Genomic DNA, 27,384 nt, shown 5'->3' with positions numbered 1-27,384 from the left:
GGATACAATTGTGTCTTTTAAAAAGCACTCAGATAGTTACATAGGTAAAATTGGTATGAAGAGACATGGGCCAAACGTGGGCAATTGGGACCAGCCTAATGGTAAAATCTGGGTGGCATAGAGTTGAGCCAAAGAGTCTTTTCCCTGCTGTAAGCCTCTATGACTCTAAATGCTGGTGAATTTAAAGTGTCTGTGAGACAATTTGTCAGTGCTGATGTTCACCCATTAGAATTGTGTGAGATCCCCAAGCAATGTTACTCTTTGGGTGCATGATGCTATTATGAGAATGTGAGATTAAAGTGAGTTGAAGGCTCACTTAGCCAGCAGAGTGCAAGAGATCATTCACCCTCTTCCTGCATTGCATGCCACATCTCAGGCAAGTCTCCAACAAGCTGACCTCCCTTGTAACTGCCTCTCAGGCTGACGAGGCTACTGGGTAAGGAGTTGTTCAAAATGTTGTTTCTAATGTTGAATGGCATTATTATCCTTAAGAAGGGCAACACCATCATGTGATCCCATCATCTCTGCAAATCTGGTACAGAGAAGGCAGCATCAATACTGCAGTAATCCATAAACAAGATCATGTACATCCATGGGGATCAGTTTAGTTTTGGCACAAATTTCCATCAAGATAGAATTTAATACTGACATCAGAGGGCAGCTGATCTTTAATGGGATAAAGAACCACCATCAGGAAGATCATAAATAGTGTGAGGACTATCACACAGTCTTCCTTAACCCCATTCCAGATTTAGAAGATATTCACTTCAGATCTCCCATTCAAGACAGCTGCAGTCGGCTCATCACAAAGCGATGAAGAGTTCCCATTGTTACTCTTGACATTTTCACAGATGTGTCTAGCAGAGACCATGTTGGAGCTATCACTGGAAAGTCAAATGCCACACGCCTCTGGAAGGATTTCCTTAGCCAAAGGAGATAATTCTGGAAAATGCATGCCAAGACTTTTTCTACTATGGGTAAGAGGGAAATATCTTGATAGTTTCCACATGATTTATTTTGTTTCTTAAAAATACTTAGTTGTCACATTCCTGAAGTTGGGGTGGGCAGGGAGAGGCAGGGTCTGGGGAAAGTTTTTTTTCCTTCCCAATCTATAGGATTATTGCATGGGTTTTGATATCAGCAAAAGTCTGCCAGCTTTAAAGACCTCACCTGGAATACTATTGGGATTGCAGGCATTGTTGTTTTTCATTTCTGACTGTTTATTGAAGCTTCCCCATCGATGGTGGTTCACTCAGGGATTCTATCACAGGGAACTGGGGGGTAGCCTGAAGAGCATTAGCTGCAACTGTGGATTTACAGTTGAGTTGTTCAAAATGTTTTCTCTCATTGATGGATGGCATTGTTATCCTTAAGAAAGGAAACATCATCCTGTTGACAAAAGGCATTTTGTCTATTTGACTTTGGTCCATAGATAGCCCTGACATGTTCAAAAAAGCTTTTTATGCCATGGTGGTCAGCATATTGTTGGATCTCTCTGGCTTCCTTTTCCCACTTGTCCTTTATCGAGTTTTCTGTGGCCATCAGCCTTAGCATTGCTCAATTCAACATACCATCACAACAACCAGTGCTGGTCATAGTGGGAAGGGCCATTCCTAAGACTGTGGACAATGATGGGGCTCAAATCATTGAAGATGACAGTATCATCGTATTTAATCCATTTAGTCAATTTCAGTCTGTCCCTCATTTCACAGTCTCTTGTGATTTGAAAGCTGTAGGTGATTATAATCAAGCAATTTGTACTTTTTCTGTCAACACAGCCTTACCTTTGCGTGGTTTCCTTTCACATCTCCAACAACTGCACCGTGCTCGTGTAGTGGAAGAGGACCATGACGATAGTATCAATGAAGACACACCTTTACTTGATTTCATATCAGGCTACAGAAGATGGCTGATGGATGTAAAAATTAAAATGGTTGGTGCATTAGAAAGCTGCCAGAAAGTCTGTGTTTAATATCAAGGAACATAGAAGAGCCAGCACCAATTTGGCACAGGGCTTAGCTCAGAACTAGAAGTCTATCCTTTCCAGTATGGAATGGGTAGCCAACTCAATCAATACAACTGGGCCTAGCCATATGCAACATCTGATGGCCACATTTCAACTTCTATTACACCAAAAGTCTGGATGGTGAAGCTTAAATTCTGTCATGCAATCTCAGACTGATGTAATGCTAAATCAGGTTGCTGGCATGCAGGCTCAGAATGCTACCAACCCCACTACTCGAGGCTGCCAGGGTGTCACAGCAGTCCTCCATCAGATTACCAGGATTGCAAAACCAGTGCCCCAAGGTGATAGTAGTCCCATGGTGCATGAACCTCTCTCAAGATGATGGCATTAGTGATGCCACTGCAGGCTGCTGCTTGCCTGCCAGCCAGCCCAAACTGCTACCACACATGCCATGATGTGCAGCCTGAAGCCTAGCCTCTAAGACCCAGAGCTGTTCAGGACCATCTGCAATCTCCTCCGCTGATGGTCAGCAGCTTTCCACCAAATAAGCTGCAGCACTTCATATAAACACAAAGACAGGCAAAGACAGATAGAAGACAGGTATGAAGGATGTGAACAAGGATGACTTGTTTACATTTGTATGCAATTTGGCATGATTTAATTTAGCCATTTGGCTTGGAATGTATATTTTGTATTGAATTTCATTTTTGCATTAGAATAAAGTGGACACTGTGATGGTCAGCATCAGTAAATAAAATCATAAGAAACTAAATTCAATAAAATTATTGCTGATTGACCTTAACTCCATTTTCCTGCATGTCCCCTCACAACCTGGACTGGACTGGCAGACAGTGAGGAGCAGTGTCAGGCAATACAGCAGGATATAGACAGGCTGGTATATTGGACAGATAAATGGCAGATGGAATTTAATCCTGATAAATGCAACATGATGCATTTTGGAAGAAATAATGTAGGGGGGAGTTATATGTTAAAGGGTAGACCTATTAAGAGTATAGAAACGCAGAGGGACCTGTGGGTGCAAGTGCACAAGTCTTTGAAGGTGGCAGTAGAGGTGGAGAAGGTTGCAAAGAAAGCTTATGGTATACCAGCCTTTATAGGAAGGGGGATAGAGTACAAGAGCTGGTGTCTAACATTGTAGTTGTATAGAACGTTGGTTAGACCGCATTTGGAGTACTGCGTCCAGTTCTGGTCGCCTTACTATTGGAAGGACGTGGAGACCGTGGAAATTGTGCAGAGGAGGTTTATCAGGATGCTGCCCGGTATGGAAGGACTGGGTTATGAGGAAAGATTGGGCAAATTGGGGCTGTTTTCCTTAGAAAGGCAGAGAATGAGGGGAGATCTAATAGAGGTGTATAAGATTATGAAGGGTATACGTAGAGTAAACAGTGGTAAGCTTTTTCCTAGATTAGAAACAAATATTACGAGGGGCCATGGGCTTAGGGTGAGGGGGGCGAGGTATAATTTGGATGTTAGAGGGAGGTTTTTCACACAGAGGGTTGTGGGGGTATGGAAATGCACCGCCAAGTAAGGTGGTGGAGACAGGCACGCTGGAGTTGTTTAAGGGATACTTAGATAGGCACATGAGCGGAATAGAGATGGAGGGATATAGGAGACAGTTTTAAATAAGGATCAAAAGCCTTGGGGCGTCCCTGGGAATCAACTGATTCCTATGGACCTTCCAACATATTTTCTGGCTCACTTGTTTTACTTTTGAGTTTCTGGGGATTCCCTTGAATGTTTGCATAAGATGTGCATGTTATTGATGTTTTTCTCTTTTAATCCACAAGCGCTTCAGTCTGCCCTGTTGTCTAACAAGGGGCATACACGCAGTGGGTTGTGCGAGGGCTGCTCTTGGATGTTTCGAGAGTAGCCTCGTGCTTCACGTCGTTAGTGTACACTTAAATTGGACCAGCTGATAGTCACTGAGCTGTCGTGTTGCCCATCACTGTTTGCTGTGCAGATACAAGGATTTGGGCCAGTGTCTATGGGAGTTTGCGCATTCTCCCCGTGCTTGCGTGGGTTTTCTCCGGGTGCTCCGGTTTCCTCCCACACCCCAAAGATGTGCTCTTGGGCTGATTGGTGTAACGAATTGTCCCTAAATTAGTCTCCCCTCAATCTGGTTTTCAATGTGGAGTGCCATAAGCACAGACAAGGGTCATGGGTGAAAGAGGGGACTCACAATGTTGAAATGGCGGCGCGGGCTCGTTGGGTCGAAGGGCCTGTTTCCCGTGCTGTGTTGTTCTTTAACCCCTGATATCCTTGTACAACAAATATCCATCCAATTTAGCCTTGAACATATGCAATGACTGCTCTCTGTGGGAAAAAATTCCAAAGACTAATGACTCTGAGAAAATATTCCTCCACGTTTGTAATTGAGAGAACCCTTATTTTTAAACCTTGTTCCCTAGTTCTAGATCTCCAAGAAGGGAAACATCTTCTCAGCAAGCACCTATTCTGTCAAGCCTCCTCAGAATTTATTCTGTTATATGTTTCGCGAGCAACAGAATAGGCATCGGCCAAGACCAAAAATGGTGTTCACATCATATCAATATGCATTTTAAGCAGAGCCCATTAATTCCTAATTTAAGCAGATTAGCAAGAGCACCTGCGACTTACAAAGAGGGAAATTGTTTTCGGCAATGGGGCCCAGTTGTAGTTGGACCTTGGGCAAGTTTGATCTAAATGTGAGCCGGGCAGGTGGTAGGCAAAGAAAGGAGGATTAGGCAAGGACAGTGAGGAGTAGGTGGGGATAAAGGGAAGGGGTAAAAGGGTGGGACATGAACAAGAGGGTGGAAGGGTGAGGAGGCGGCGATGGGATCATCATGCGAGGATGTACTGATGTAACAGAAGCATGCGCAGAGTGATACTGGCAGGCTGGATGCAGCTAAGTGACATCATTGGGAACAACGTGCACGTGTAGACATTTATTGCCGGCATCTTGTGTTGGCAAGAAACAGTGGTTTCATCAATATCACCTCTCGTTCTTAAAGTGAGCACTGCAAAACTGTTGGTGGGTTGAAGAATTGAGTTTGAGGTTACCGGTATCAAACATCAATTAACGTTCTATAAACAGCCCAAACAGAAAGTGGCCTCTCTCTTCCTCCTCCCTCTTAAAGCATGCTGTCCTGATCTTGATGACTTTTGCTCATTCTCTCAGTTATGGTCAAATGCAAGAACAAGGTCTACCACTCGACACAAACCAACGGTTTGTGCAAATGCCTTCAAATCACCAAAATGAATTTCATTACTTGTCATACCACTCCCTGTGGACCTCTTAAACAACTACTACTGAAAACACCATGATGAATTGTAACAACAACTTGAAGAAATGAACCAGCAACATACAAGATGATGATCCCTTTAAATATAGCTATGGGAGTCCTCCATGCTGCATCAGCTGTGCAAGCTTAAGAGAAAACATTGACTGGAGTGTGGAACTTTAAAATGGCAGTGCCATAGAAAGCCCCAGTCCCGCTGGAAATCCTTGTCATATTCATCCTGTTTTCAAGCCTTCCAGCTACCATAACAACATTTTTGCTTTTGACCTGCTGAAAGGTTTTGTCCTCAGTACCTATATGCCTCCTCCAAGTCCTTCACTACCTTCTAAATCCAATATTTCATTAGTTTAACTGAAGCCATCCACACCCTTAAATCTGAGTCTGTACACTTATGTGCACCAATACATGATTGGCCTATTTGTTCAATGCCAGGTATGCTTGGATTACATGCGTTTAATCCCATGACCAAATACTTCGTCTAGAAATCTTCCTCAAGATTCTGATCAAAATCTAACATCCATGTAGCACTGCCAAATTTCTTTACAACTAGTGCTAGCTTTGGCTCACTGGATACTTCCATTTCTGTGTTAGAAAGTTGTCAGTTCAAGCCCTACATCAAAGACTTGAATGACAGATCAGTGCAGTAGTGAAGGAGGTCTGCACTGAAGGAGGCTTTTGGATGAGATGTTAAACTGAAGCCCCATCTCAAAAGGCACAAAATAATTCCATGTACCCACTTGAAGAGGAGCAGGGAGTTCTTCTGATATTGTGGCCATGAATTATCTTTCAACTAACATAAAAAGGGCAACTCCAGCTGGTCACTATTTTATTGTTCTTTGCTGAAGTGTTGGCTGCCATGATTTCTATATTACAACCATGACTATACTTCAAAAGAACTTAACTGGTTGTTAAGCACTTTGAGGTCCTCGGGATGTCATTCTTTTGCAGTTGTATTTGGTTTATGTTGCACAGCAATAGGATCTGAAGGAATTGTGTAAAACCCCCGACATTATTGGCTTCCTTTTCTTGCTTTTGCTGTTCCTCCCCAAGTGCTGTTAAACATTGAATTCAATCCACATTGTGAGCAAAGCATTTAAAGCCCCTGAAACCCTTTGGGAGTCACATCACATTTCCACCAGTTCCAGGAGCTTCCAGGCTCATCAGCCTTTTCCAGTTATGATCAGCAAAACACTTGGATTGCGCACAGGTGAGTGCGATTTGCAATGGCCAACACTTGCGAGAACCCTGCCAGATCATAGATATGAGGGTTCCTATTTGTTCCTGGCTCCCTTCCATGTGGTCTTTAATCTTTGTGAAGTTGACTTAGGCAGAGTTGGCGTACTTGGTGACCGCCTTGCTGCCCTCGGAGACGATGTGTTTGGCTAGCTTGCCCGGTAGCACGAGGTGGACTGCGCTCTGGATCTCCTGTGCCGAGATGGTATGCCACTTTTTGTAGTGGATGAGGTGCGATGCCTCAGACGTGATGCGCTCAAAGATGTTGATCATGAAAGAGTTTATGGCGCTCATGACCTTAGACGAGATGCGGGTGGAGGGGTGGACCTGAGTCAGCACCCAGTACACGTAAGTGGAGTAGCTCTGCTTGCAAGCTTTGCTCTGCTTCTTGGTGACCTTGGTCCCCTTGAGGGACACGCCGCCCTCAGCCGCAAGCTCAGGCATTCCAACTCCGGTGTAAATAAACAATGTGATAATTCAGTTTGTTATAATTGTGGACATAAAGTTGTGATATGTGAGAGATCTTCTGTATTTGCCGGACAGGACCAAGATCAAGGAGCTGTAATGTTACTAGACACTGACAGACTTTGCTATCCTGAATCCTGTCTCCCACTCTGACTGCAATAAATAACTGATGGCTTCCTCTGTAGATCAGTTTGTGGTAGCAAATGTTTTGACATCTGTATACGAGCATCAGCATAAGAACGTATCATTTCGGTCTTCACGGAGGAGGACGTGAATAATTTGCCGGGTGTTAGCGATGGAAAGGTGGTAGGACTGGAGGGTCTCAATGACATTACTGTTAGTAGAGAGGCGGTGCTCGACAGACTGGAGGGGCTGATTGTGGACAAGTCCCCAGGACTGGATGGCATGCATCCGAGGGTTCTGAAAGAAATGGCGGAGGTGATAGTGGATGCCTTGGTGGTTATTTTCCAGACGTCGCTGGATTCCAGGGAAGTGCCGGAAGATTGGAAAACGGCTAATGTTACGCCGTTGTTTAAGAAGGGTGCCAGGCAAAAGGCGGGGAATTATAGGCCGGTTAGTTTAACGTCTGTTGTAGGTAAAATGTTAGAATCCGTCATCAAGGAGGAAATAGCGAGGCATCTTGAGGGGAATTGCTTGATAGAGCAGACGCAGCACGGTTTCGTTAAGGGGAAGTCGTGTCTGACAAATTTACTGGAGTTCTATGAGGATGTGTCTAGGGCGGTGGATAGAGGAGAACCGGAGGATGTGGTCTTGATTTTCAGAAGGCATTTGACAAGGTACCTCATAAGAGGTTACTGCAGAAGGTCAGGGGACATGGAGTTGGGGGTAGGGTGTTAGCGTGGATAGAGGATTGGTTGTCAAATAGGAGGTAGAGAGTGGGGGTCAATGGGTGCTATTCGGATTGGCGGTTGGTGACTAGTGGAGTGCCCCAGGGGTCGGTGCTGGGGCCTTACCATTTATATAGATGATCTGGAGGAGGGAACCGAGTGTATGGTGTTGAAATTTGCTGATGACACCAAGACTGGTGGAACGGCAAATTGTGCAGAGGGTGTGGAGACTCTACAGAAGGATCTAGATAGGCTGGGCGAATGGGCCAGGAAATGGCAGATGGAATTTAATGTTGGCAAGTGCGAGGTGGTCCACTTTGGTAGGAAGAATGGTAGGAAGGATTATTACTTACGTGGCGAAAAACTGCAGCAGGCGACGGTGCAGAGGGACCTCGGGGTCCTTGTGCATGAGTCGCAAAAACCCAGCTTGCAGGTGCAGCAGGTGGTCAGGAAGGCGAATGGGATGCTGGCTTTCATAGCGAGGGGGATTGAATATAAAAGTAGGGAGGTCTTGCTGCGGCTGTATAGTGCATTGGTGAGGCCGCAGCTGGAGTACTGTGTGCAGTTTTGGGCGCCGTACTTACGCAAGGATATTTTGGCCTTGGAGGGAGTGCAGAGGAGGTTTACTAGGCTGATACCGGAGTTGAGGGGATTGAGCTATGAGGAGAGGCTGAATAAACTAGGCTTGTACTTGTTAGAGTTTAGAAGAATGAGGGGAGATCTCATTGAGACGTATAAGATGATGAATGGGATGGATAGGATAGAGGTGGAGAGACTCTTCCCGCTCAGAAAGGACAGGACTAGGGGGCACAGCCTCAAGATAAAGGGGGGTGCGGTTTAGAACGGAGTTGAGGAAGAACTTCTTCATTCAAAGGGTGGTGAATCTCTGGAATTCTCTGCCCGTTGAAGTGGTGGAGGCTACCTCGCTAAATATTTTTAAGAAGCGGGTTGATGGGTTTTTGATAAGAGAGGGGATTAAGGGTTATGGGGAGAGGGCGGGAATGTGGAACTGAGACATGACAGATCAGCCATGATCTTATTGAATGGCGGGGCAGGCTTGAAGGGCTAGATGACCTACTCCTGCTCCTATTTCTTATGTTCTTATGTATCCATAGGGTGCAGCTAACCTGCAATCTTACTTTTCCTTCATACTTCCTCTGATTCAAACATTCTTCTTTCAGAAGCTGCCAATAATTAGGCACACCTGGAAAGCAAAGGCTGCCTAATAGTTACTGACAAAATGACAAACATTAGGTAGCTATTGGAAGGTCTACAAATAATAAAGAACTTTCCACATCTAATTAAGATAACAAATTTCTTCAGCAATGAAGAATTTAAACATGCAGTTTATCAGTTCTGTAGTAATCCTTTAATTGCCTCACCTACACCTCTTTTCCATTAAATTATGTGGTATAAAACAGGGGTTTCTAAGTTGTATCTCATGATTCCCCAGGAACCTGATGTCACATTTGGGGTCACAAGCTATCCCTCCTTCAAGGAGCGACTGTGGAGAGGATATAACCCAGTCTAGTGACTGGTGGAACAGCCCTGGACCCACTAAATTGAAACTGCCAAATAACAAGGGATGTATGGTGAACCAAAAGTGCTTTTGACTTCAAAGAGCACTTTTGGTGGACAGTTAGGGTGGGATGTTTTGAGCGCCAACTTAGTGCAGGTAGAAGCTGAGAGAGATTGACTGTGCCCTGAGGTTATGCAACTGAACTGCTAAGTTGAGTGGTAGCTTGAAATTTACTGAGTTTCAGCTCATTTACCTTGTTGTACAAAGTTTCCTAACTCCAGCATAGTGACTCTGTTTCAGCAATCAAAAGGGGAAGGGTGAGGGGGGCTGATGAATGAAAGGGTGGGGGGGGGGGGGGGGGGGGGGAGGGAGGTTTGTCTGTGTGTGGTGGAGGGAATAAGCATTGAGAAGTCGGGTGTGTGTGTGATCGGAGGGGCAAGGAAGAGGGACTGATTATAATGCTTGTGGTAATGGCATAGAAGGACTCTATTGAGCCTCTGTTACCAAGAAATATGGAGGGCTTGGCTGCAACCTATAAAAGAATATAAAATAATATTCAAAGTATATTAAAAACTCAGATTTCCACATTTATATGATCTATATATGTGAACTTTAATAATTATATACTGAATATTACTATGCTGTTTCATCTCTTTTGTGTTTTTTCTGGCATTTGGGCTCAATAAATTTCAAGTGTTAAAATGGATCATATTAGAAAATGGTTTGGGAAGCGCCCATACAAGGAGTCTTGTATACATTAACTGCAAGATGCTTATCTGCCCTTAATTACAAATATTTTATTTGGTATAGAGGTGGACACATCCCATAATGAAAGGCCTTGCATCTTTTGCACAACAGGAGAACCTGCATCATGTTGTTAGTCTCATGAGTTAAAGGACTTGCACCAGGTGAAACATGCGGTACCGGTGAGCAGCAGAAAGTACTGGTGACAGAGACTGTCCAAATTAGCTCTCACCAGAGCGTACTGAACTCTTGCAGCTTTGCTGAGTGGAAGAAATATGGTCCTTAGGTTATGTACCCTTAACTTTCACATGCACTAGATATTTTTATTCTTGAAATATCAGTCCCCACCTCCCCCATCATACCAGAGCTAAAAGCAAGGCCTTGCATCTTCTCCTCATCTTTGGCCTAGTGATAAAATTCAAATCAGTCAGGTTTCATTTGTATAAAATAGTCAAAAGTATCAGACAAGTTCTGAATAGTGAACTCAGAGAAAATAGGCTTTGTTTTGCTGATGTGTTATACCGGTTTCCCTCAAGTGAAAACTAAACAGAATTCCGAATGATTGTGAATTTGAATACAACTACATCATCTACAATTATATTTTCTAAGTCTATGCCTATCCTTTGAAATTTGTCTTCTGAGCAGGCAAAAACCATGAAATTTGATTTGTTTAAAGAAAATCTCATTAAAAAGTAACAGCTTTATCATTCATTCTTGGCACATTTTCAATAGAATGTAAATGCATTTCTCAAAATTAATTTTCTTAAACAAGCTGCAGTACATGTTAAAAAGACCTCACTGTATCTTATTAATTTTTTTGACGTCTTGGCTATCTCTAGGTCATTCCAATTATCTGACTTTGTAATATGTATGAATTTCCCAACAATATATACCTCAGTTAGTTGTACTTCCAACTCTAAACATTGGACTGTATTAATGTAAGAATAGAGGAAATTGGAACAGATGTAGACCTTATTAGCCTCAAGCCTGCTTCACCATTCAATATAATCATGGCTAATCTTTTGCTTCAGCCCTACTTTTCTGCCCATTCACATCCCTTGATTCTTTGAGAGAACAACAGCCAGATTCTTGTGGAGTTAGAAAGATTCCAGAGCCATTAACAATGGAGAGCCGGTCCTAATTCTAAAAGATTTCTGCTCCCATTCCTGCCATCCTGATTTTCACAGGCACCTGATAAGGCTGCAGGGAATGAGCCCTCATCTTGTACTCAAACTAGCTGACTGTGTTTTTGGGGTAGGCAGTCCTAACAACTTGCAATTTACGTGGAATTGGACCAGCTTCTTGATGACTCAGGGTTCATGGCTCCTCAGAGGAGTTGTGAACCCTTGTCTCCATTTGGGAACTCTTTGAAACTTAAATTCAAAAGGTTTTACCCACACTCCCAAGGATCCTCCTGTGCCCCATGCCCCCTTCATTCCAATTCAACCTAATTTATGTCCCCAACCACCCCCAAGTCACATTAGCTCCCATGCCCATTCAAGACTTGGTTGAGAACCCAGCCCCTCATAAAAGGATGACGTTGGTGAGTTTGTTTACCCTGGTGTAGAGAAATGTTGACTACGCTTGATTACACTTCTACTTTTGATACTTATAAGATGTAGCAACACTAGTTTTTCTTGTAAATTATGAGTGGGTGGTTTACTAAATATTTGCATACACCATTGTTACTGTAGTGTTTCTTGGTTGTGTGAGATGTATACTGGATGGATGAGCACAGAAGAGCCACAAGTTGACATAGAGAGAATGAAGGGCCGCTGGAAGTGGCTGGGAGGCATGAATTGGCATCAAATTGACAAGGGGCATTGAGTTGGCATGGGGAATGGGTGGAAGGGCATGAGTTAACAGCTTTAAAATGTAACCAAACAACCGGATGTCTTGGCTATCTCACAAGTGACTGAACTGGGCCATTTAAAAAGCCCGCCTCAGCACTTGGTTCTTCTTATGCCCAATTTCAATTGTGCCCAGGGGATGGTAGTCCCAACTTTATCCCACATCTGCCTCTCTGGCTTGAAAATAGCGCGTAAATGAGAAGTTTATACTCAGAAGGTCTGCCGAGTCAAGAAATCTCTCAACTGGCATTAACTACCTTCATAGCAAAAATCCACCTCGCAAGTCCGACTCAGCCTTCAAGTTACTCATCAGTGGAACATCCACAATCCTCCAGATAGATAATTCCAAAGATTTACAACATTTTGAATGAAGAGATTTCTCCTCATCACAGAGCTAAAACATCTGCTGTGTATCCTGAGACCGAACCCTCTTGTTCTAGATTTCCCAGCAGGGAAACAATCTCTCAGACTCTATCCTACTGCTTCCCAAACTATTTTCCCAATGTGACCCCATTTTAACACTTGAAAACTAACATTACTCAAAAACCAACAACAAAACAGTAATAAAGCAGTACAGTAACATTCAGTACAAGTATTTAAGTTTGCATATTATAGATCAACATAATAATACATCAGAAATATGAAAATCTGAGTTTTTAAAGTACTTGTAAATAATGTTCGCCTTTAATATATTCCTATAGGTTTCAGAAAAGCTCTCCATGTTCCCCAAAAGACTCAGTGAAGTCCCTCCCCATCCCCACTCACACACCGTAGTCAGTCCTGCTACACTCACCAAATAGATACACAAATATAAGCTCATCATGCATCCATGTTGGTAAACCCCCTCTCCTGCAGCATAACTTCAGTTTTTCCCATATTTTGGACTTTCTTGGTCAGCCTCTATGTTCACCAAGTCAGCTCATGATCATTCCTGACATACTCAAACCCGCAGCAAAAAGTGTTTTCTGAAGTTATTGCTTATTATTATTTACTTATTAAGTGGCATTGATTCAGTGGGACCAGCAATATCCCATCAGGGCCTCCTGACAGGATCATCTCCTCCCCACAATTCCCACTGTTGCTCAGAATGGGACAGGTCATAACACAAAATGTGACCTCTGCAGCCTCATTAAGGTTGCAACCCTCAGTGGGGAACCTGTGATCTACCCTGTCATATCCCGTCAGAATCGTGTATGGTTCAATGAAACCAGCTCTCTTCTTCTAAACTCTAGAAGGTATTGTGCGGAGGGTGTGGAGAGTCTACAGAAGGATCTAGATAGGCTGGGCAAATGGGCCAGGAAATGGCAAATGGAATTTAATGCTGGCAAGTGCGAGGTGGTCCACTTTGGTAGGAATAATGGTAGGAACGATTATCACTTACGTGGCGAAAAACTGCAGCAGGCGACGGTGCAGAGGGACCTTGGGGTCCTTGTGCATGAATCGCAAAAACCCAGCTTGCAGGTGCAGCAGGTGGTCAGGAAGGCAAATGGGATGCTGGCCTTCATAGCGAGGGGGATTGAATATAAAAGTAGGGAGGTCTTGCTGCGGCTCTATAGGGCATTGGTGAGGCCGCAGCTGGAGTACTGTGTGCAGTTTTGGGCGCCGTACTTACGCAAGGATATTTTGGCCTTGGAGGGAGTGCAGAGGAGGTTTACTAGGCTGATGCCAGAGTTGAGGGGGTTGAGCTATGAGGAGAGGCTGAATAAACTAGGCTTGTACTCGTTAGAGTTTAGAAGAATGAGGGGAGATCTCATTAAGACGTATAAGATGATGAATGGGATGGATAGGATAGAGGTGGAGAGACTCTTCTCGCTCAGAAAGGATAATAGGACTAGGGGGCACAGCCTCAAGATAAAGGGGGGGCGGTTTAGAACGGACTTGAGGAGGAACTTCTTCACTCAAAGGGTGGTGAATCTCTGGAATTCTCTGCCCGTTGAAGTGGTGGAGGCTACCTCGCTAAATATTTTTAAGAAGCGGGTTGATGGGTTTTTGATAAGAGAGGGGATTAAGGGTTATGGGGAGAGGGCGGGAATGTGGAACTGAGCCATGACAGATCAGCCATGATCTTATTGAATGGCGGGGCAGGCTCGAAGGGCTAGATGGCCTACTCCTGCTCCTATTTCTTATGTTCTTATCTCCACCTCATCAGAAATCAACCCTTTCATATCAAGAAGCAATCTGTTGAACCTTCACACTGCAAAACCTCTGAGAATACGCATCTTTCTTTAGATATGGAAATCAAAACGGTGCACAGTACCAGTTTCACCAAAGCCTTACATAATTATAATAACACTTATTTATTTGTGCACTCAATTCCCTTCCTATAATGGGCAACATAATATTTGCCTTCTTAATTGCTTGCTGTATTTGCTTCTACTTGTGTTCTTTGTAGGAATACACCCAAATCTCTCTAAACATCAACATTTATAAGTTTCCCACCTTTAAAAAAAATGTTTTTCTGTTCTTACTACTAAAGTGAATAGCCTCTCATTTTCCCACATTATTACCTAACTGCAAGTCATTTAACCGGTCCGTATTCCTTTGCACCCTCTTTATGTCACCATCACAGTTTATATTTCTACCTAGCTTTGTATCAGCAGATTTGAATGCATTATTTGCAATCTCTTTAACATGTCATTAATATATCGTAAAAAGTTGAGGTTCCAACATTAATCATTGCAGCATTATAGCCTGCCTTATCCCTACTCTCTGCTTCCCATCTCTTAATAAATTATTCGTCCATACTAATAAATCACTCCCAGTACTGAACTCTTATCTTGTGGATTAACCTTTTCTGTGGCATCTTACCGAATACTGTTTTGAAGTCTAAGTATACTACCTCTACTGGCTCCCTTTTATCTTCTCCACTTGTTGCATCCTCAAAAGACCCTAATAAATTCATCAAACATGATTTCTCTTTCATAAAATCGTGTTGACTTGATCTGGCCATACTATGATTTTTTACATGGTTTACGACTTCCTTAAAAATAGATTCTAGCATTTTCCCAGTGACTAGTTTCAGGTGAACTGACCAGTAGTTCCCTGTTTTTCTCTTTCCTTTCTTGAAGAGTGGTATAGGTATTACATTTGTTAACTTCTAGCCCTCTGTGACCAGTCTAGAATCTGGAAATTCTGGAAAACCTTAACCAGTGCATCTATAATTCCTTTTACAATCCCAGGATGTAGGCCGTCAGGTTCTTAAGAGTTCCAGCTTTTAATCCTTTAACATTCTTTACCACTGTTCTCCTGCTGATAGTAACTATCTTGTGCTCATTCTTATTAGCCAATTGGTTATCCTCAATTTCAGGTTTGTAATTTATATCTTCTGCCATGAAGAAAAAAACAAAGATTTTCATGTCCCAAAAATGACAGAAATGGTTGCGAGTTGAATAAAAAATGAGTCTGCAGGATTACAATTTTGAATTTCCTATTGGAAAAGTATCCCACACAACTCTGCATGGCTGAGGTCTGCTGAGGTTGGAGTCATCATTGACAATCTTAGAAAAATTTGCTTTTCCTAATCTCACCTTGGGGAGATTAGGAAGGTTTCTGAAAGCCTGCCTTGTTTGACAATTCAGGAACATTAGGAGAAGATACTGAGGAGTTAGGAACTTTTTGGAAAGTGTTAAATGGATTTAATTGTTTCAAATGTCATTGAGATGCCGTATACTTGGTAAATATGTTTTTACTGGTGATTGATTACATGGCTCTGTCCTGCAAAGTTAAGTTGGCCATTAGATTGAAGAGCATTTTTCATGTGGTGAGATGCATTAGAGTTCTTCTCCCATTGGCAAAATGGCATCATGAATTCAAAATGGAAGAAAATAGTAATTGGGACCTTTAATATCATCTGAAGTGATTTAAATATCCACAATGATTTAAATTTTAAAATAAAAATGGGCCTGCAGCTTGTACATGAAAAAAGATATTTGCCCCAGGGCTTCTTTGATTGACAGGACTTCTGGTGCAGCTTTTCATTTGTTTTGCAATTTCCAACAGGCTCCATTATTTAAGGGTTTGTTTTGACAAGTGAGGCGATTATAAATGTTTGGGTTAGTTTCAACTGCTACAGAATAACCTCTCTCAAAAGGTTTGCATTCAGTTGGATTGATATTTTCAGAGATTATAAGAAGATCATGTCTTTGACATAGTTTGAGTAGATGTTTTACAATGAATGACTTGTGATTGGATTTACCTTTTTTCATTGGGGGAGTCTTTTATTTCAGTACAAACAATAGTGTTTTTCAGTGACAACTGTATTAAATTTTTAGAAGTGGACATTTCATAGAATCTCTACTGTGCAGAAGGAGGCCATTCAGCCCATCGAGTCTGCACCAATCCACAATCCCACCCAGGCCCTATTCCAATAACTCACAAATTTACTCTACTAATCTCCCGACACTAGGGTCAATTCAATATGGCCAATCAATCTAACCCGCACATCTTTGGACTGTGGGAGGAAACTTCATAGAAATAGAAACCCTACAGTGCACAAAGAGGCCATTTGGTCCATTGGGTCTGCACCGACCGCAATCCCACCCAGACCCTAACCCCTTATCCCTACATATTTACCCACTAATCTTCTAACCTACACATCTCAGGATACTAAGGGACTATTTTAGCAAGGCCAATTAACCTAACCCACACATACTTGGACTGTCACAGCAAACCGGAGTGCCTGGAAAAAACCCATGCAGAAACAAGGATAATGTGCAAACTCCACACAGACAGTGACCCAAGCCGGGAATTGAACCCAGGTCCTTGAAGCTGTGAAGCAGCAGTGCTAACCACTATGCTACTGTGCTGCCCCAAATATCCATTACAAAGGATCCCCATTAAAATTACATGGCTTCTAAGTTTTGTACATAAAGGATTAGTAGGTGTATGACCAAGTACGATATATGGGGTCACAAAAGGGGCACAGGAATATGTGGGAACATGGGGGTGGGAATGAGAGGATGAGGAAGCATGGAGAAGGAATGTGCAATATGGACGGGTCTTGGAAGTGGGGGATAAGAGACATAAAATCTATGTTGAAGATCTAGGCCAATGTCCCCAGCCTCAGAACCTGCATTCCGCCAACATTGCCTCAGGAATTATGAAACCCAAACTCTACCTGCCCACATTGCCAGAAGATGAAGATATGGTGGGCATAAGCAGAGGTGATAGGTACGGGTTTCCACAGCCAGAAATTGCTGCAACTTGCATTTCTCAAAACCAACATGAAAGTCCAGTGCAAAATATTTGTTCAAAACCTCTGCTATTTCTTCAAATTGCATCATATTTTTTCCTGTCTTTATGTCAAAGGGATCAACATTTATTTAGCTACTCTCCTCATCTGTGTACTCATGAAAGTTTTTAAAATTTATTTTTATATTCCTAGATAAGTTAATTTCAGATTTTTTTGTTCTATTATCATTTTTTTGGATGCTTGTGGTTTCTAAAAATCTCCCAACATTTGTCTCACTACTAATATTTGCAACATTATAAGCTTTCAATCCAATGCTTCCCTTAATTTTCCTACTAAGCCACAAATGTATCTTTCTCATTGTATTTTTGATTATTAATGGAACATATTTTTGCCGAACATTTTGAAGTGTTTCTTGAAAGCAGCTTAAGCATTTTGCTTTAGGCCATTTTTTATAAATGATAAGCTTTGCATCTAAAGTGCCTCAACTACAGTATTTAGTGTTTGAAGTGATACACAAATTTCAAGATTTACTATAGGGGTAGCTGAATTCAATGTCCATACCAGTCATTATACTTTTTTGCTATAGATTCACTTTTTATTACTCCCAAGTTATTTTATTGGCTCTTGACGCTGATGCTGTGGTAATGAATGAACGCATTTTAACAGTATATTTTCCTTGTGCTGTTTTACACAGTTACACACTTTTGTGTTAAGTATTAAAGAAAACAAAGTTCGGAATCTGATATGAGCATAAACTGCCAGCCAAAAAAAGCATGACATGTTTCAAGTAGAGATTGCTGACTAACTCACTTGTTTTATTATTCAAGCAGACAGAATTCTTTTAACAGTTTAGCCAACAAACCAAACAAGTTTAATAGTTTGGAATGAGCAACCACCTCAAGCAAAAACAAGATCATTCAACCTTCCCTATACTGCAATTTCCCAGTGCTGCTCACTGTTTCCTTAATGATGGGGCAACCACATTTTTTGTGTACTGTTATTTCTGCTGGTGGCCCATAAATAATTCCAAAGGCAACAAGTCATTTATGTGATAAACGTAGATAGACTTAAATGGTGGCAACAGTATTGCTAAACTATTTCAAAAATAGTAATTAGACCCATTATTTGAAGGGTGGATATAATTATAAACACGCTACAGCTGTTGCTACAACTTGCACAAATGTCAGTGATGAGTTGAAGAAAGCTGTTATAAATGGCCAAGTAATATGAAAAATGCGATCTGAGGAAAACAGAATGGCAGATTATAAAATCACAACATAGGATGAGGAAATTTATACAGTCCATCTAACCTCCATAATTGCATTTAATTGGTTCTTAAAAAAATTCCAGGGTTTTGATGTCCAACATTTTGCCCATACATCCATTTCAACTGTTAATCACTCTCTGTATCAAGAATTTAGTGATACCAGTACTTGTATTAATTTGAATCACATTTCCTGGTCCTATTCCAACTAGGAAAGGAGCATAGACATATAGTGACTGTGGATGTACACACGTTTCATGCAGCAAGTGTATTTAATGGACAAATTATGCCAGTAAATTGATTTAATACATCTTGCTTGTTTTCCAAAACTGCTGTGGTCTCAGCCATACTAATGAATGACATTGCTTAAATGTGCTAAATCAGAATATTCCCTTAACTGCATTGAACAACAATCAAATTTCTGTAAACTTTTTGTTCAGCTTCTTCTCTCAAAAATAGTGGCAGCTCCAATAGGACAAACTGGTGAAATTTAATGCACACAAAAGCACAATGGAAGGGAAAAATCAGAAAATTATACTGTGTGAAATAGCTGAGAGTGAATGTGAAAGATATCTGGGAGTCCAAGCTGGACTTCTGAAAGGCATTTGAGAAGGTGCCACACAAGAGGTTAATTCACAAGATTTAGATGGGATCATGAGTAATTTATTAGCTTGGATAGGTGACTGGCTGATGGACAGATGTGATGTGGTGTTGTCAGACTTTTTACTGTGATGGACAGATGACAGAGTCAGGATAATTTTTTTCTGGATGGCGAGTAGTAATTAGTGGGGTGCCACAGCGTTCAGTCCTTGGGCCCCAGCAATTTACAATCTACATTAATGACATGGATACAGGGATAGAAGGCTCTATAGCCAAAATTTGCAGATGACAAAAAAATAGGCGGGACAGTAAGTTGCAATGAGCAAATAAGAACCTTACAAATGGATATAGATAGGTTAGGCAGTGGGTCAAAACATGGCAGAGGGGTTTTAACATGGATAACTGAGAGGTCGTGCATTTTGATCGGAAAAACGGGAAGGCGACTTATTATCTCAGTGGGGAGAGACTTCGGGGTGCTTCAGGGAAAGTGGGATCTGGGTGTTCTCATTCATGAGTCACAGAAAACTAGCATGCAGTTACAGCAGATAATAACAAAGGCAAATGGAATGTTGGCATTTGTAACTAAAGGAATAGAATATAAAGGTAAAGAAGTATTGTTGCAACTGTACAAGGCATTGGTGAGGCTGTACCTGGAGTATCATGCGTAGTTTTAGTCCCCTTGTTTGAGGAAAGACGTAGTGGGATTGTAGATAGTTCAGAGGAGGTTCACTAGATTGATTCCAGAGATGACTGGTTTGTTGTATGAAGAGAGGTTGAACAATTTAGGCTTATATTTTCTGGAATTTAGAAGAATGAGGGGAGATCAAATTGAAGCATACAAGATGATAAAAGGTATGGATAAAGAAGACGTGGAACGGATGCTTTCTCTTGTGGGGCCTTCTAGGACGAGAGATCATAGTCTTAGGATAGGGGGTTGCAAATTTAAAAGAGAGGAAAAATGATTTCTCCCAAAGGGTGAATCTGTGGAATTCACTACCGCAAAGTGCAGTGGATGCTGGGACAGTAAATACATTTGAGGAGTTAGACAGATTTTTAATTAATGGGTTGAAGAATTATGGGGAAAAGGCAGGAGAATGAGGATGAGGAGCATATCGGCCATGATCGAATGGCAGAGTGGACTCGAAGGGCCGAATGGCCTAATTCTGCTCCTATAATTTATGAACCGATGAACTCTGTGACACAGGACTCTGTATTCTACAGGCTGTTCCCAGGGCCCCACACTGGCAAACATCAGCTGCTGCTGGAGGATTATCAACTCAGTGAAAGACACCCTTTCGTCTGCCCGAAACGTGTTGGTCTTCCAGTGCAAAGAGCTGTCCCCGGTTAAGTGTTGCAGACTGGTACATTTCAAAGCCCAGGACTATGTGCTGAGGGATACACTAAAGCTTGAGGCAACTGCCACCTAAGCGCAATGGGGTAGAGTTGCTATCTAAGGCATTTCAGCCATAGTGCAAAGAGGGAAGGGGAATTGTATAGAAACCCCAGGCTACATGGCTTGCACTGAATACATGTGGTGAATATTAATGTATCGCAATTGTATTGAAGTATCTCAGAGTGCAACTTGATCTGTGTAGATAATTTAACAACTATTGCACCATTAATAACAACCATTTTGAAATGTCTGCAATTTTTTGACTGTATTGAAGCACCTTTGAGGGCAACATGATTATGTAGAAAACCTGAATATCAGTACACTTCTGTGATGGCAATTTTGAAATGTTAGTACTGTTCTTTCAGATATTTTACAAATGAAGTATATTTTTGCAAAAAAAAACTACTGAAAACTGTAGGGCATAACTGAGGAAGTTGTGATCAAACAGTACAGTGCTTTAATGAGAGCATAAGAACTAGGAGTAGAGTAAGCCATCTGGCCCCTTGAGCCTGCTCCACTATTCAATAAGATCATGGCTGAACTCAGCTCCACTTACCTGCCTGCTCACCATAACCCTTAATTCCTCTACAGTTCAAAAATTTATCTATCCTTGCCTTAAACATTCAACGAGGTGGCCTCAACTGCTTCACCGGGCAGGAAATTCCACAGATTCACTACCCTTTGTGAGAAGAAGTTCCTCCTCAACTCAGTGCTAAATCTTCCCTTATTTTGAGGCCATGCCCCCTAATTTTAGTTTCATCCGCCAGTGGACCAAAACTGTACACAGTACCCCAGGTGTGGCCTCACCAGCACCTTATACAGCTGCAATATAACCTCACTGTTCTTAAACTCCATCCCTCAAGCAATGAAGGACAAAGTTCTATTTGCCTTCTTAATTGCCTACTGTACTTGCAAACCAACTCCTTGTGATTCTTGCACAAGGACACCCAGGTCTCTCAAAAACTTGCAGTATGCTGCTGTGTAATCATTTAAATAACCGTCCATTTTGCTATTATTCCTACCAAAATGGATGACCCCACATTTACCAACATTGTACTCCCTCTGCCAGACTCTCGCCCACTCACTCAGATTATCTATATCCCTTTGCAGACTTTCAGCGTCCTCTGCACACTTTGCTCTGCCACGCATCTTAATGTCATCTGTGAATTTTGATACACTACACTTGGTCCCCAACTCCAAATCATCTGTGCAAATCATAAACAATTGTGGTCCCAACACTGATCCCTGCGGCACACCACTAGTCACTGATCGCCAACCAGAAAAACACCCATTTACCCCCACACTTTGCTTCCTGTTAGTCAACCAATCCTCTATCCATGCTAATACATTAACCGTAACACTGTGCACCTTTATCTCATGCAGCAGTCTTTGGTGCAACACCTTGTCAAATGCCTTCTGAAACCCAGATACAATACATCCACAGGTTCCCTACTGTCCACTGTACACATAATGTTCTCAAAGAATTCCACCAAATTAGTTAAACGTGACCTGCCCTTCATGAACCCATGCTGCATCTTCCCAATGGGACAATTTTTATATCCAAATGTCTTATTATTTCTTCCTTGATGATAGATTCACGAATTCTCCCCACTACGGAAGTTAAGCTAACCAGCCTATAGTTACCTGTCTTTTGTCTGCCTCCTTTTCTAAACATTTGCTGTTTTTCAATCTGCGGGAACCACCCCAGAGTTTAGCAAATTTTGATAAATTACCACTAGTGCATTTGCTATTTCCTTCATCATTTCTTTTAGTACCCTGGGATGCAGTCCATCAGGACCAGGAGACCTGTCTACCTTTAGCCCCATTAGCTTGCCCGACACTACCTCTTTCTTGATAATAGTTTCTAGCTCATCACCTGCTATAGCCTTCCTGTCATCAGTTTTTGGCAAGTTATTTGTACCTTCCACTGTGAAGACCGACACAAAATATCTGTTCAATGCGTCAGCCATTTTCCCATTTCTAGTTATTACATCCCCCTTCTCATCTTCTAAAGGACCAATGTTTACTTTAGCCACTCTTTTTCGTTTTATATATTTGTAGAAACTGCTATCTGTTTTTATATTCTGAGCTAGTTTACTCTCATAATCCATCTTACTTTTCTTTATAGCTTTTTTCGTGGCTTTTAAAGATTTCCCAATCCTCTAGCTTCCCACTAATCTTTGCCACTTTGTATGCATTTTCTTTCAATTTGATACCCTCCTTTATTTCCTTTGATATCCATGGCTGACTATTTCTTATTACTGGTATATACTTTTGTTGAGCACACTATTCTGACCACACCTTCAACCAGGCGCTTCTGCTCATTGTCTCTTCTGCTTGAATATCTTTGTCAATGCAGAGAAGGGCCAATGAGGCCTAGTGACAGAGGTTTTAAGCTTTAACAAAGTACTGGAGAAACTAAATCTGGAAATGAAATAGAGAGGTAATCCAATGGAGTTACATAAGCATTTCACATTTGTTGCTGGTTATACTATTCAAATAGAACTGCGCAACTCATTAATTGCTTTTGTGTATGCCTGTACTTCAGCAGGGCATACTCTTAAGCTTCAAGTAACAACTGAGTCTTAACATACATGTTTAAAGGGCTCTGCCCAAAAAGTTGGAGCCATGTGCAGTTAAATCAACAAACAGCAGTCATGAACACGGTTCAGGAATGCTCCCGATGATGTTGAAGCATCACGTTTCACAGTCCAGCATACGATAACGTCCCATCTTGGTGATGGTAGGCACCGAAATCAGGGAGGAATGAAAATAATCTGTACTTGAGCAGATAAGTGGTTGATGCAAGGGCTAAAATCGAGCAGGAATTTGTATATTGAAGCAGGACAACTGGGGACAGGCTTCAAGTTACTAACAATCACCTGTCAACAACTGTCTCTGGACAAGTGACAGAAGTCCTCCCCCTTCTCCTCACCATCCCCCTCCCACACACCACAAAACAAGTGAACAACCTTTAATCTGAATGAGTGTTTCAAACATTTAAAACTAATAACGATTAACAAAATCACAAACAGTTCATCAGGCAGCCTCTCAGCACCTCTTCTCGCCTATGCCTTGCAATACACACCCTTTCGGAGCAGTACGCTAAAAAGATAGCAAACTTTTATGTTGATGTGAAATGTACAGCACTGAAGGATGGCAGAAACAGTTTCAGGAGGAAAGCTCCAGTCATGAAGGAATTGGATTTATATTTGAAAAAGAAAAATTTGCTGGGCTATGGAGAAAGTTCATGAGAGCAGAACAGAATCAACAGACCAAGTGATCTATGTTTTTACGATTCCAAGATCATATTGAACCTCAAGATGTTGCACAAGAGGAAAGCACATTACCACATGTTAAAGATATACCACTTCCACTAGGATTGGGATAAAGAACTGAGGAACCTCCATTACCTTGTAGCAGTTGCTTTGTTTCAATATTGATATTTTCGGGCGAAACTGCTGATTTAAGATATGGTTCTTTCTTTAAGACTTGTCTTTGCATTTGATTGGCTATTATGCACTTTTTTACATGAACTATATCTTATAAAGAAAGGACTTATCAGTTAAAGTCAGCCTGCACACATTACGAAGGGCGTCAGACTTGAATAGGTGGGATTCTCCCAAGCACCCAGTGGTGTGTTTGATGGCAGGCATTATTGGCGTGGCGGTAGGGAAGAGAAGAATGTGAGAATATATCCAGAAATCAGCTTCATGCTGGCGTGAATTTACAAACAGGATCCCCTGCTGGTGTCCACCATGGCAGGTCAGAAAACACAACAGAAGTCAGCGTGAACCTTACTTGCATGCCAGATTCGCTGAGACGCCAATGGGAAACATGCCGTGTTAAACATATTTGGAACAATCTGGCAAGCAGGTGTCTGAATGGCAGGGTACCTCCGGAATTCAGGCTGCATCTCCAAGTGGATCTTCCAGGTTAGGTGTTCTGGAAGGGTCCACCTTCCAGCCTCAAAATATTCTTGGAGACCTACTTTCATTCTCTGGAGATCCATCTTCCAGTCTCAGGGAGCTGCCAAAGATCTATCTTAGTTTTCAAGAAGTCCGCCGTCTTTCCTTAACAGTTGATTAGTGATGTTTGATACCTTTTCAATATGGCAACCTGACTTAACGGGGAATTATCCGCAACCAGGCCTGCCCAACCACCAAACACAGTGTAAAAATCCAGGAGCATAATTAATGAAGTTGGGACTGGAGGCTTTGGCCACAAAAGGAAACACTACAGGTTCTCAGCCCGTCACAACACTTAGTTTCAAAATGGGAGTGATTCACCCACTATCTGTTATATTTTGGGGTGTAGCCCCTTTAAGGGAACTGGTCAGGCAACCCTGAGTGTCTGGAGATCTGCTGGGGTCTGCCCTGGGTGGGCAGATGGAGTTGGAGAGTGCAGCAAGTGAGACCTGCAAATTAATGTCTGCGAAGTCAGTTCTTGAGATACACCCCGAACATACAACACTGACAACAAAGATTGCAGTGACCGGTGATTCATAGGGTGAAGGATTGGGACTTTCATTATGGATGTCTGCTGAGATCCACAGTGCAGAAATAAAAATAACCCCCTTTTTGAGCCATTTGAGGAGATCAGAGAAACTGGCTGAGAGGTTTTTCCAGGAGTGCGTGTGTTATACTGGAGAGGTATTTCATGCCATAACCACTGATAATTGCAGAAAGTTTCCGATTTTACCAGCGGGACCAGTTGGAGGGCAAGACCATCACCAACTTGTGTGTGGCCTCCAACAGGAAACAATTCAGTGAAGACTGCTGGTAGAGCCTCACCTGGAGTTTAAGAATGCTTTTGAAATTGCAATCTCAACGGAATGGGCCTCCAGGGTGACAGTGCTGTTGGGTGTTAGCACGAGGGTGCACAAGCTGGCAGAGGTGCCAAAGCGTCAGTCACAGGCTGAGGAATGCCATTGTTGTGATCAGGTGGGTCATGCAGAATCCAGTTGCTGGACAAGGGGAGTGGAATATTGGAGTTGTTGAAAAATAGGCAACATTGCCCAAAATGCAGAGTGCCGTTGCGCCAGAAAAGTGCGGGCAAAATGATCGGGGTTGAAGCGAAGGAAGAAGTGGCAAGTGGCTGGTGTAGATGAGGACAAGGAATATGTGGGGTCTGTGGACAAAACAGAGCTGACTGAGAAGAACCAGTTTAAACTAGACATCTTGTCTGTGTGAGGTGAAGCAGACTGCTTCTGGACAATGCTCAGAGTGGAAGGGAAACTAGTGAAAATGGAGGTAGACACAGGGGCAGCAGTATCGTTGATCTCAGAGTCAATATATAACAAAGTTGAATCCCCTACCCTGAAGCCAGCAAACTTCTTAAGGGGTATTCCTTGGTCAAGGAACAGCTAAGGAACCAGTGTACGCAATTACTTTCGTATGTAGTAAAAGGTGACTACCCCGTGATGTTCAGACAATCCTGGCTGAAAGAACTGAAATTGAATGGGGAGGTGGTGAATCGATTAACAGAATTTTGTTCAAGCCTGAATGATATTTTGGAGAGACATATGAATGTGTTCAATGGAACCCTTGGTGAGATGAAGGGAGTGAAAGTGAGCCTATGGTTGAAGTCAGATGCACGCCCAAAGAGCATGAAGGCATCCAGTGCTACATGCGATCAGACGAGGCTGAACTCAAGAGATTGGTAGGTTTGAGGATATTGGAACCAGTGGCCACGAATGAATGCATCCCTATTGTTCCCGTCATGAAGACTGATGGCTGAGTGAGGCTTTGCAGGGATTTTAAAGTCACAGTGAACTCTGACTTATGTGTGGAGTAGTATCCATTGCCCCTTATCAAAGGCCTGTTTTGTGACCTTGCTGGAGGTCATAAATTTACCAAAATGGATCTCTCCTATCTACAGGTGGGGTGGCTGAAGATTCACAGCCACCATTATCCATCATTACCCAAAAAGGGTTGTTCCATTACGACCGCCTTTGGGATCACAGTGGCCATGGCCTTATTTTAAAGAGCCATGGACCAGATATTGAGTGGTCTCCTGGGGTCAATGATACCTGGGTGACATCTTAGTAATGGGTTCCACAGATGAAGAACGCACGTGAAACTTAGAAGATATGCTAAAGAGACTGTAGAAGCACGGGCTGCAAGTTAAAAAAGCGAGCGTTTTTCAGGGACTCTATCAAATAATTAGGACATGACATCAATGAGGAAGGGTTACATAAATCAAGCAGCAGCTGGGGCCATAACAAAGGCACTGAGGCCAGAAAATGTGTCCCAGTTGGAGGATTTTCCTGGAACTCAAACTATTCTGGTAAAATTGTGCCTGTCTTACTGACAGTAGTGAAGCCACTATCAGTTACTAATGAAAGGACAGGTATGGAAGTGGGCACCGGACCATGAGAAGGGTTATCAGGCAGCGAAGGCAGCAGTGAAAGATTCTGGAGCCTTAGTTCATTTTAATCCCAGACTATCTCTTCAGCTGGCCTGTGATGTATCACTATATGGCATGGGAGCAGTGCCATCCATGAGATGGGGAAGACAGGCCCATTGCATTCGTATCTAAGTCACTTTCTAAAGAGGAAGAAAAGTACATGCAAATAAAAAAGGAAGCACTAGCCATCATTTTTGGTGTTACCAAATCTCATGACTATCTGCATGGCCGACAGTTTGCCTTAGTGACATTTCACAGACTGCCGACTACAATTTTGGGACCTCTCTCAGAGATTCCATCTATGATCGCTGTTCGATTACAACGATGGGCATTGGCATTATCTGACCATTTGTGTGAGATTCGTCACTGTCAGTCGGACCAATATGCAAATGTAGATGTTTTATCCAGGCTGCAGTTGACTTGTAATAAAGAGGCCTCAGACAAGATTATCTAAATCATGTACTTTTCACAAGATGATAGTTACTAATTACTGCTTAGGTGAAAAACCTAGGTGAGAAAACTAGGGTGGCACGGTGGCAAGCACTCCTGCCTCACAGCGCCAGGGACCCAGGTTTGATTCCTGGCTGGGTCACTGTCTGTGTGG

The 27,384-nt window shown here is 42.4% G+C and overlaps 1 protein-coding gene across 2 annotated transcripts in view; it reads right to left on the bottom strand.

Annotated features, from left to right (window-relative positions):
- LOC145350865 (uncharacterized) overlaps positions 1-27,384 on the bottom strand; it is a 191,342-nt gene that overhangs the window by 138,980 nt on the left and 24,978 nt on the right. For both annotated transcript variants that reach the window (XR_013888255.1, XM_080200252.1), the window contains exon 3: positions 1,785-1,909. Coding sequence is in view for 1 of the 2 variants with exons in the window: in XM_080200252.1 (XP_080056378.1) it covers positions 1,785-1,890 (106 nt within the window). In the remaining variant the exon portion in view is untranslated. The remainder of the gene's footprint in view (positions 1-1,784; positions 1,910-27,384) is intronic.

Source organism: Carcharhinus amblyrhynchos, chromosome 12 (genome assembly GCF_965287045.1).
Source record: "Carcharhinus amblyrhynchos chromosome 12, sCarAmb.v2.hapA, whole genome shotgun sequence".
In the NCBI taxonomy this organism is placed as follows: domain Eukaryota; kingdom Metazoa; phylum Chordata; class Chondrichthyes; order Carcharhiniformes; family Carcharhinidae; genus Carcharhinus; species Carcharhinus amblyrhynchos.
This window is presented reverse-complemented; position numbering and strand designations above follow the sequence as displayed.